General features: G+C 41.8%; 1 protein-coding gene across 1 annotated transcript in view; it reads right to left on the minus strand.

Annotated features, from left to right (window-relative positions):
- LOC105490760 (phosphatidylinositol 3,4,5-trisphosphate 3-phosphatase TPTE2-like) overlaps positions 1-12447 on the minus strand; it is a 103589-nt gene that overhangs the window by 61857 nt on the left and 29285 nt on the right. Inside the window, exons 12-14 of the mRNA XM_071081279.1 lie at positions 11766-11819; positions 9348-9401; positions 8371-8424 (exon numbers count right to left, since the gene is read on the minus strand). Coding sequence (XP_070937380.1) covers positions 8371-8424; positions 9348-9401; positions 11766-11819 — 162 coding nt within the window. The remainder of the gene's footprint in view (positions 1-8370; positions 8425-9347; positions 9402-11765; positions 11820-12447) is intronic.

Below are 12447 nucleotides of genomic sequence, written 5' to 3' on the forward strand. Positions count from 1 at the left end.
TGAGCCTTTAGCAAATCATAATCTTTTTGCTGGTGGAGGGCGTTGCCTCCATGTTGATGGCTGCTGGCAGATCAGAGTCATGGTTGCCAATGGCTGGGGTGGCTGAGGCAATTTCTTAAAATAAGACAACAACGAACTTCACTGTATCAAATGACTCTTCCTTTCACAAGTGATTTCTCTGTAACATGTGATGCCATTTGATAGCATTTTATCCACAGTAGAACTGTTTTCAAAATTGGAGTGAATCCTCTCAAATCCTACCACTACTTTATCAACTATACTTTATTTATATAGAATGAGTTAGGAAGACTTTCCTCTGCTTTAATTTTTTGCAATAGTGTAAGAATTGATATTAGTTTATTTTTTAAACTAGGTAGAATTAAGCGGTGAAGTCATCAGATCCTGGACTTTGTTGAACGTCTTTTTGTTACTGATTCAACCTCATTACTTCTTTTTGGTCTGTTCAGGTTTTCGATTTCTTCTTGGTTTAGTCTCAGTAGGTTGTATGGGTCGAGGATTTTATCCACTTCCTCTAGGTTTTCAAATTTATTGTAGAGTTGTTCATAACAGTGTCTAATAATCCTTTTGATTTCTGTCATATCTGTTGTGAGGTCTCTTTTCTTGTTTCTGATTTTATTGATATGGGTCTTTTCTTTTTCTTAGTCTAGCTGACAGTTTGTTGATATTTTTAAACCTACTTTTTGTTGTTAACCTTTTGTAAATCTTGCCTCAATTTTCTTTATTTCTGTTTGGTCTTTATTATTCATTTCCTTTTAATAATTTGGGATTTGGTTTGTTCTTACCATAGTAGTTTCTTGAGGTAGAATTGTTAGGTAGTTTATTGGAAATTTTTCTAGTTTTTTGATCCAGGTGTTTATTGCTATGAACATGCTTCCTAACCTTCAAAGTTATTATTGGTAGGTGAGGAGTTACTTCTGACATTTTATTGTTTTCTGGTTGTTTTGTATGTTTTGTTCCTTTCTGCCTCTCTGTTTACTTTTGTAGTTGGGTAGTTGTCTGTAGTAATAAGGTTTCATCCCTTTCTCTTTCTCTTTTATGTATTGACTCTACCAGCAATGTTTAAAATTTTACATGTTTTTATGATGGTAGTTATCATCTTTTTACTTCCAGAAGTAAGACTCCCTTGGGCATTTCTTGTAAGGCTGGTCTAGTGGTGATGAATTATCTTGGTTTTTGTTTATCTGTGACAGATTTTATGTCTTCTTCATTTGTAAAGGATAGCTGCACTGGGTATAATATTCTCGGTTGAAAGATTTTTTTTTTCTTTCAGAACTTTGAATATATCGTCTCATTCTTTTCCAGTCTAAGGTTTCTGCAGGGAAATCAGCTGTTTGTCTAATGGGAATTCCATTGTAAGTGTTTTCCTCCTTTTCTCTTGCTATCTTAAAAAATCTTTGTCACAGCTGTTTGCCTGCTTGGAATCATGCACTCCAGGAGTGGCCTGAAGGGCTGTTTCCCATGCCTGGTATGCGGGTACACAGCTGCTCATCTGGCCTGAGGCCAGTCTCCTGGGGGAAACCCATGGGCCAAATATAGAGCTGCATGGCTGCTACGCTGGACTGAAGGCATCTTTGGCAGGGCTGGCCAACAGGGGGTGTTTCTCAGGCCTGGGATACAGTCAAATAACTTCTCAGCTGTCCTGGAAGTGTGTCCGCTGGGGGTGGTCCATAGGGCTATTCTAGTTCAGGATGTGGGCACACTGCTGTTCAGCTGGCCAGCTGGGTGGTGCCTGCCAGGGGAAGCCCAGGGGGCTGCTTCTATGACCTAGGATGTGGGCACAAGGCTGCTCAGCTGGCCTAGGGGCATGTCTTCTGGGAGTAGCCCATGGGGCTCTTTCTCAGGTCCAGGACATGGGCATTCATGGCTGATTGGCTGGTCTGGAGGTGCATCTGCTGGGAATGGGTACAGGAATGTTTCTCAGGCTCGTGAAAGGTTGCACAACTGCTTAGTTGGTCTGGGAGCATTTCTGTGGGGGGTGACCTACAGGGCTGTTCCTCAAACTGGGACATAGTATATGTGGCTGCTTAGTTGGCCTGAGGGTATGCTGGCCACAGTAAGCTCCCAGGGTTGTTTCTCAGCCCTGAGACTCAGGCACACATAGCTACTTGTTTCTCAGGTCTGAGATACAAGTTCAAGGCCCACTCAGTGGTGTGCCTGCTGGGGGCAGCCTGTGGGACTGTTTCTCAGGCCCTTATTAAAGGCAGAGGGCTGCTAGGCAGGTCAGGAGCATGCCTGGATGAGGCCTGCACGGCTGTTTCTCAGGTCCTGAGCATAGACTCATAGTCACCCTCTTGACCTTGGAGTATATCAGCTGCTCAGAGGCTTAGGGGACTCTCCCACTTGAGAGAGGGCATGTAGTGGTTTGGCTAGCTCAAGGGTGAGCTCACCCTGGATGGGACTGCAGATTATTCCTCTGTCTGAAAGTGTAGTGGTGGGGGTTGATTTCCCTGCTCTTCAGGACTTGAGTTACCGCCAATCCTGGGACCAACCTCCACACAGCTGGGGTTGTGGCTTTAACCCACCCATGTGGGTTTGGTATACTGAAGGTAAAGCTCCAGTGCTGGAGAGGCACAGTGGCTACTGGCCCCCAGAGGAGGGCACACTCACGAGATGACTCTGGTCTCAAGCTGGTGATGTGTTGCTGCAGCTTAGGTCTCTGGGGGTGGGAAGCCTTCACCTTGTACTCCTAGTCCAGGACATGCAACTGTGTAAATTCTTGGCAGTACTCCACCCTGGCCTCAAGGCTTGCAAATACTGTGAGATTTTCCTTAAGACTCTGTGTTTGTGATGGCAGTGGGGCTGGTGGGGATCTTCTCCTTACCTTCACCCTGCAATGAGAAGTCCTTCCTGTCTCTGGGCCAATTCAACCCAGGTGGGGGAAAAGGGGCTGCAGAGGCTGAGTGCTTCCATGCTGTGGGGGCCTTCCAGTCACTACAGGTGTGTCTCTACTCCTTTGCTGCACTCCAGGACTATTCCTTTGACACTCTAATCAGACCTTAGATGCGTATTTGTTGCCTAGGTTTTTTCTTGTAGGGGAATGAGCATAAGGCATCTCTAGTCACCCATCTTGCTTTATTTAGCATAATTCGTAAGAGCCCTAGGATTTTCAGAACACTCAATGATCACTGGCCTCAACTTAGTCACCAGCTTCATTAGCCCCTAAAAGAGAATCGGCCTGTGCTTTGAAGCTTTGAAACCATGCATTGACTTCTCCTCTCTAAATATAAAAGTCCTAGATGGCATCTTCTTCCAGTAAAAGGGTATCTTGTCTACACGGAAAATCTGTTGTCTAGTGTGGCCACCTTCATCAGCTGTCTCAGCTACATCTTCTGGATAACTTGCTGCTGCAGGATAACAGCACTTGCTGTTTCACCTTGCACTTTTATGTTATGGAGATGGCTTCTTTCCTTAAACCTCATGAACCAACCTGTTAGCTTCAAGCTTTTCTTCTGCAACTTACTTACCTCTCAGCCATCGCTGAATTGTAGAGAGTGAGGGCCTTGTCCTGGATTAGGCTTTGGCTTAAGGAAATGCTATGGCTGGTTTGATCTTCTATCCAGACTACTAAAACCTTCTCCATATTAGCAATCAGACTGTTTTGCTTCCTCATCATTTGTACATTCACTGGAGTAGCAGTCTTAATTTTCTTCAAGACTATATATACACATATATAAATATACATATATACACATATATACATATATACACACATATATACACATATATACGTATATATATTTATATATTGCATTCACAACTTGTCTGACTGGTGCAGAAGTCTAGCCTTCCTCACAATCATTTTGAGCTTTCAGTTTGTAGTGAGAGGCTTGTGACTCTTCCTTTCACTAGGGACACTTAGAAACCCTCATAGACTTATTAAATGACCTACTTTCAATATTGTTGTATCTCAGGAAATAAGGAGGCCCAAGAAGAGGGAGAGAGATGGGGGATGTCTCCTCTGTGGAGCAGTCAAAAAAACATGACATTGATTAAGGTAGTTGTCCTATAGGGCATGCTTCATGTTCATGTTGACCCCAAAGACTTACAATAGTAACATCAAAGATCACTGATCACAGATCATAACAGATAGGTTAACAACAAGAAAGTTTAAAATAGGCTGGGTGCGGTGGCTCACACCTGTAATCCCAGCAGTTTGGGAGACCAAGTTGGGCGGATCACAAGGTCAGGAGTTTGAGACCAGCCTGAGGAACACGGTGAAACCCCGTCTCTACTAAGAATATAAAAATTAGCCAGGCGTGGTGGCGGGCGCCTATAATCCCAGCTACTCAGGAGGCTCAGGCAGGAGAATCGCTTGAACCTGGGAGGCAGAGGTTGCAGTGAGCTGAGATCGCACCACTGCATGCCAGCCTGGGTGTCAGAGTGAGAGTCTGTCTCAAAAATAAAAAAAGTTTAAGATATTGCAAGAATTCCCAAATGTGACACAGAGACACAAAGTGAGCACATGCTGTTAGAAAAATGAAACCAAGAGACTTGCGCAATGCAAGGTTGCTACAAACCTTCAGTTTATAAAAAACTAGTATCTGAAGGGCAATAAAGCACAATAAGGTATACATGTATACGCATACACATATGTGTACATATATACTATATATGTATACATACATGCTAAACAATATATATACATGCATGGCTATATGCTAAAGTATACATATTAAAAAGACTACTAATGTTATTAATTGGGGTCAGTGCTATAGAATATATCTATATAGATACATATATGTACATACATAAAGATATGTATATATCTATAGATGCACATATATACATATAGATATATGTATATAGGTATGTTCATACATATACACACATACATGTATGTAGGTATCTATATATACTAAATATATATATAAAGGATATACCTATTTATACACACACACACATATATTCACGTGTGTGTGTGTGTGTGTAGATATATCCTTTAGCAATGACCTAGATTAATAACATTAGTAGTCTTCAATGACACCACCATTGAAAGGTGACATATATCAGATATATCAAAGTGGTGAAAGACTACTGATGTCATTTTATCTGGGCCAGTGCTAAGGAGTAAAAATGTCCATGCCAGATCAAGCGACTTCAGAGACTTACTTTTCTGGTTGAAGTTATGTACAATTGCTCTACTACATTTATAAACTGGTTGAACTCTGAAAATGTATATGTCAATTAATTATTTGGAATCTAGTATTAATATATCATTTTTTTCCCTAAAAGAAAGCCTTATATCATGTAAAAAAGCTCTTGGGCCTTAACAAACAGTCTAGTGAATCAACATTTAAGTGCAGTTCTTTATTACTTCATTTGTGAGTGAACCTTACCAATCTCAATTATCTCCCTCTCTTCTTTCTCTCCATATATTAATGACTCTACCACATATTACTCTTTTTAGTTCAATGGCGTAATAGCTAAAGCATTAAAAATGAATGTAACAAGACTCCACGTCTTCCTAGACTTATTTTTCTGATACAAATTAGCAATAATTACTCTACAATTTATAATCTAGTTACCCTAAAAATTGACATGTTAATCAGTTATTTACTTCAAACCTGGTATTCAACTTTTCTCTAGAAATGAGGTTTCAAATGTTTGTAAATTCTTAGGCCTGTGAAAAAAACTTAATGAATCAAGTATATATACATTTCTTTACTCCTAACCCTAATCCCCAAGTTACCATTTCTGGCAAAATTTACAGAAGTTCAACTTCAGTTTGTAAATACCCACCTTGCTTACCCTTGTAATTTTCTGCTTTCTCAAGTTCAAATACCACCAATAACTCTTCACCAATCATGGATGTCTTTTCTGCCCCTCAGATACGATTAAGTAACTGCAGACCTAAGGCAGGGGCTCCATCCAATCTGATGGTGGGTTTGCCTTTGGGAAAGTAACCTCATGTGGTAACAGAGGAAGAGACCAAGGTTCTACTAGCTTTGTTCTTTTCTGTTGACAGTTCCTCAGCTCCCTGCCCACTGTTACCTCCCCCATGCTAAGAATAGGACTGTCTCCTCTCTTGCCTCACTCATATTTTCCTGAGGTTTTTGGCTGCTGCTAAGTAAGAGTGACCAATGCAGTAGGAATAAGAAGCATTGCTCTTATGACATGTTCCTTTTTTATCCAACTAGATCCAAAAAGGATAGAAAGGTCACTGCAGATACTACAGTAATTAGACTTTAGAAAACAGTGTCTGAGACACCCTGTGTTGTTATGGATGCTCCAGACAATGAACTAGGCAAATCTGAATCTCTCTTCTCTACATGTATGCTTTTGTGTGTGTGTGTGTCTATGTGTATATTTACATATATATGTTTACATCCAGCTTTTAATTTATTTAGACCTCACTTTTTGTTGAAGGATGCTTCATGAGTTATTGTCATTTCACTGAAGGCAGTGCTAATGGAGTAAAAAGGTACACAGACATATAAACACCACATGATTTTCTCTTTTATTGACACTATTAGCAAAAACATCTTTTGCACCAAAAGGAGTAGTTTTTCCATAAAAATAAAATATCGGCCGGGCGCGGTGGCTCAAGCCTGTAATCCTAGCACTTTGGGAGGCCGAGACGGGCGGATCACGAGGTCAGGAGATCCAGACCATCCTGGCTAACACGGTGAAACCCCGTCTCTACTAAAAAATACAAAAAACTAGCCGGGCGAGGTGACTGGCGCCTGTAGTCCCAGCTACTCGGGAGGCTGAGGCAGGAGAATAGCGTAAACCTGGGAGGCGGAGCTTGCAGTGAGCTGAGATCCGGCCACTGCACTCCAGTCTGGGCGACAGAGCGAGACTCCGTCTCAAAAAAAATAAAAATAAAAATAAAAAATAAAATAAAATAAAATATCAAATATACACATAAGTAATGGGTGAGGCTATGCAAATCCTACCATATAACTCCAGTAAGTAAATTCCAACAATTAACAGACTCATTTTTCAATGGCCAATTAATTAAACAATGATGATATACAAATTAAACCTATCTACATATTAGAAATACATTTTAATTCACCCATGCCTCCACTATACTATAAAATGAATAGAGCCAGGCGCAGTGGCTCACGCCTGTAATCCCAGCACTTTGGGAGGCCGAGGCGGGCAGATCACGAGGTCAGGAGATCGAGACCATCCTGGCTAACACGGTGAAACCCCGTCTCTACTAAAAAAAAAATGCAAAAAATTAGCCGGGTGTGGCGGCGGGTGCCTGTAGTCCCAGCTACTTGGGAGGCTGAGGCAGGAGAATGGCATGAACCTGGGAGGCAGAGCTTGCAGTGAGCCGAGATCACGCCACTGCACTCCAGCCTGGGCGACTGAGCGAGACTCCGTCTCAAAAAAAAAACAAATGAATAGAGAAGATTTTTATTTACCGGCTTAAGAAATCTATACTACATATTCAACTCATGTACTACTGCTTAATGAGCAATTACAGAATTCACACCTTGATGTTTCCTTGCAAAAGAAGTGGTAATACATAACACAAAGAACCTCTTTAAAAATTAGTCACTGATTAAACACAAACTTCTTATAGCTTCTGGAACATCTAATTAATTTTTTAAATTTTCTTGAGCATTAACTATAATTAACTTGCATCAGGTTTCATTTTTCATGATTTATTTCCAGTAGAAGTCTGAACATGCCTGTGAAAAACATCCATCAGGTCCTTCCTTTCACCCGTCATACTAGTCTTTCCTGTCCATGAGACAGAGGCAAGTAGCTGTGGGCCTGAGGAAAGGCTGCATCCAGTGAGGTGGTGCGTTTGGGGTTGGGTCTGGGCACCAATCTCACATGTTGACAGAGGTCTGGACAGTGAGGGACAAGTCCTGTTCTATTAGCTCCATTCCTTTCTGCCCAGGGCTTCACTGCTCCTTGTCTGCTGCTCTGTCCTCCATGTTGCAAATAGGATTCTCGCCTCCCTTGGGGCCACTCTGGTAGGCTCTCGAACTCAGGAACTCTGAGTCCCTTAAAAAACTGCTTACTAAGAACTAAGGGTGACGAATACACTAACAGGAAGAAGCAACCTTCTATGACTTGCTCCTCTTTATATAACTCCATCAAAAAAGGATGCAAAGTTACCTACAAACGCTACAATGAGAAGAACTGGAAACCCACTAAGAACACTCTGTATGGCCATGTAGGCTCCTGAGAGAAAATTCCACAAATGTCCATCTGTCTCCTTGTTTTATGATTCAATTGTGTGCGTGGGTTGGTTTGTACACGTGTGTTGAGAGAAATGTGTATAGATGGATGGGTAAATAGATTTGTTTATGTGCCTGTGTGTGTATATATATACTTCTATGCACACTTATGCATACGTGTGTCTTTATTTATCTATTTATAACTCACCTTTCATAGATACAAGCCTCCTTGGTTCCTCCTGTCAGTTCACTTGTGTGGGGACTAGAGGATGATAAAAGAATACAGTCAGACAGGTGACATAATTTGAAATTTACTTTTCGGGAAAAACTAGCTTTCATTACTCTAAACATATACTGGTTAATTTCTGACTATTCATGTGTATAGCACTATTTGGATCTGAAACATCATTTTTTATCAAAAATCAGGATTTATATGATGGCTACCACCATCTTAGGATGGAGAAAATAGTAATGCTTCCAGATTCAAGTAAACCTTTTAATTACAACCTCATCCCGACATGTGACAGCCTTTGTGGCGCCAGTTATTTCAAACTCAACTCCAATTTTTAGATAGTCATCCCTCCTAATCTATTGAATGTCCTGCTTCAAAAACCCTCCATCACTTCCTTACTTTCAACCAGCATGGGCGACTCCCCAGCCCCACAAAACGCATCAAGTAACTAGAGGTCTTTCACAGGGGCACAACCCAATACGATGGTGATATAAGGTCTGGAGCACCAGCTTCCATAGTGGCAGAGTTCTGGAGGCTGGAGAACACCTCCAAGGCTCTTAGCTCTGTTCCTTTCTGCTGAGGACTTCACAGTTCCCCAAGTACTCCTACCTGTTCCTTGCTCCAAATAGGATTTTCTCTTCCCTCAGCCCACTCTAGTATTTCTCATACACAGAAAATCTGAGTTCCTAAGGCATTCGGCTCCTAGTAACAAATGGTGAAAAGCCAGTAACAGACGGAAGCTTCTCTCTATACACTATTCCTCTTTTCTCCAAAACAACTGTAAAAATGTGGATGTTTAACTATAGGTGCTACAGTGAGAAGATGAACTGTGTCCAAGACACTCTGTATTGCCATGGACACTCCTGAGAGCAAATCCCACTAATCATAATATCTTCCTCTGTCACTGTTTTGTTTGTATCTCTATGTTAGTGTGAACATCCTTTATAACTCACATGTCGTCGGTGTCTGTATCGATGACGACTTCCACCAGGTCATCAGGATGGGGACTACGGGACAAATATGATCAGAATCAGACACGACGCAGAATTCTAATGTTTTGCATCAAATAGCTACACTAACTCGATGAGTGATTCCTTGCATACACTTTAAATATATATATATATGTATGTATACCTGTAAATTGAACTGGGATGAAATTTTTTCTTATTGAAAATGAAGTGTTATGTGCCAACAGTGAATATCTTAGGCTGGGAACATAGCGATGCATCCAGATTAAGCAACTGTATCTTCACCTCAATGTGTAACAACCTTTTTTAAGGGGAGCTAACTCCAGTTCAACTTTAGTTTTTAAGTCCCCTTCTTATAATTTCATCTGAGTTCCTCCTTCTCTATCACCTCCAATCACCTCCTCAGTTTTCACCCATCCTAGTTGTCTTTCCTGCCCAAGAGTTACCACCAAGTAGCCGCAGGCCTCAAGCAAGGGCTTCATTCCATGTGATGGTGGGTATGGGCCAAGGGAGTCAGCCTCACACTATGGCAGAGCTCTGGAGGGCATAAAATACTTCCAGGGTTATTAGCGCTGTTCTTTTTTTTACAGTGGTTTCTCTGCTCTTTGTCCCCTCCTATCTCCTTCTCGTTCCAAGCAGGATTCGCTTCTTCCTTGGTCCACTCTATAAATATAGTCTCATTCTCACAGAAAGGAAAGGTGACAAACCCTAAAATAAAAAGCCTCCCTCTATGAGTTCTTCCCTATTTTCCTACCTCCATCCAAAAAGCAAAAGATTATTCTGTACAAAGCTCATCCTGAGAGGACTCTGGAAAGAGTTTCAAGGGAACACCTTGTTCCCATGGATGCTCCTGACAGTGAATAGCCCAAATCACTCTCTCTAGTGTGTATGAATGCATGGATGTGTGTGTTTGAATATGCATATATACATGTATAATTTTCCTCCCTTATATCACATATTACAATGGACAGCCTACTAAAAGATACTCTCAGTTCACACACAGCACAGTGCCAAAGGACTTAAAACGTACATAGTAAGACAACATGTAACTTCCTAGACTTAACATTTTCAGTTCAAACTAGTTCCCATTATTATTTTTTCTTTTTTTCTTTTTTTTTTTTAAATTGAGACAAAGTCTCACTCTGTTACTCAGACTGGAGTCCAGTGGCATGATCTTGGCTCACTAAAATCTCTGCCTTCTGGGTTCAAGTCATTCTCCTGCCTCACCATCCCGAGTAGCAGGAACTACAGGCGCACAACCCACACCTGGCTAATTTTTGTATTTTTAGTAAAGACAGGATTTCATCATGTTGGTAAGGCTGGTCTTGAACTCCTGACCTCGTGATCCACTTGACTTGCCCTCCCAAAGTGCTGGGACCACAGGCATGAGCCAATGCACCCAGCCTTCCAACTACTTTTCAACCTGTAAACTGCTCTACCCTACAGAATTCATGCGTGTATTTGGTTCTTTCGAATCTGCCATGCCATTTACCCTACACATCATACTTTCTACGATTGCGGCACATTTTACACCTATCCAAGACTCACTGACTCAAGTGTTAACCTAAACTGCCTACCACTGGAACTGACCAATGCCTGACAGCCATTTGTGGGTGAATTTCTCTTAAATTCATCTCCACTGTGTAGGCAGTCATTCTTCTAATCCCATCTATGGCCCGCTTCCTAGATCTCTCCATCATGTCTTTCTTTCACCCATCAAGCTGGTCTTTCCCATCCATAAGACACAGGCAAGTAAGTACCTGCGGCCCTAAGGAAGAGCAGCATCCAGTGAGATGGCATGCTCCTGTTTGTGTTATAGCACCAACCTCATATGTTGACAGAACTCTGGAGTCTGAGGGACAAGTCCATGTTCCCTTAGCTCCATTCTTTGCCCAGGGTTTCACTGCTCCTTGTCAGCTGCTATCTCCTCCATGTTGCAAATATGATTCTCTCCTCCCTTGTGTCAATCTGGTAGATTCTCAAACTCAGGAAATCTGAGTCCTTTAAGAAACTGCTTACTAGGAACTCACTAGGTGACAAATACCCTAACAAGAAGCAGCAGCTCTCTTAGGACTGGCTCCTTTGTATACAACTCCAATGGAAAAGGACGCAATGTTACCTACAAAGGCTACCATGAGACGAATTGCAGACCCTGTTAAAAACCACTCTCTGTGGCCATGCAGGCTTCTCAGAATAAACTCCACAAATGTCCGTTCATCTGTCTCCTTATTGTATGTTTCCATTGTGTGCGTGGGTTTGTTAGTGGACGTGTGTTCAGAGAAGTGGGGATGGATGGATGCATGGATGGATGGATGGACATCTTTGTTTATGTGTCTGGGTGTGTGACTACTTCTAGGCACAGTTATGCATATGTGTGTCTTTATTTATCTAACTATAACTCACCTTTCATTGATACGTGCCTCTGGGTTTGCTGTTGTCAATTCATTAGTGGGTGGACTAGAGGATGATAAAAGAATACAGTCAGAGAGGAGACACAATTTGAAATTTACTTTTTTGGAGAAACTAGCTTTCATTACTCTGCACATAAACCAGTGAAGTTCTGCCTATGCATGTGTATAGCACTATTTGGTTCTGAAATGTCACTTTTTTTAATTAGAAAGGAGGAGTTATACGATGGCAACTAACATCTTAGGCTGGGCAAAACAGTAATCCTTCCAGGTTTAAATAAACTTCTTTATTATGACCTCCGTCCCAGTGTGTGTCAGCCAGTGTGGTGGCAGTTATTTCAAACTCAACTTGTGTTTGGAGGTCGTCAGCCCCCTTATTTCACTAAATGTCCTGTTTCAAAGGCCCTCCATTACCTCCTTACTTTCAACCAGCATGGGTGTCTTCCCAGCCCCACAAAAAGAGTCAAGTCACTACAGGTCTGACACAGGGGCACAATCCAATACGATGGTGATATAAGGTTTGGAGCACCAGCCTCCATGGTGCCACAGTTCTGGAGGGTGGAGAACACCTCCAAGGCTCTTAGCTTTGTTCCTTTCTGCTGAGGGCTTCACAGTTCCCCAAGTACTCGTACCTTCTCCTTGCTCCAAATAGGAGTCTCTATTCCCACGGCCCACTC

This window comes from Macaca nemestrina, chromosome 16 (assembly GCF_043159975.1).
Source record: "Macaca nemestrina isolate mMacNem1 chromosome 16, mMacNem.hap1, whole genome shotgun sequence".
NCBI lineage: Eukaryota > Metazoa > Chordata > Mammalia > Primates > Cercopithecidae > Macaca > Macaca nemestrina.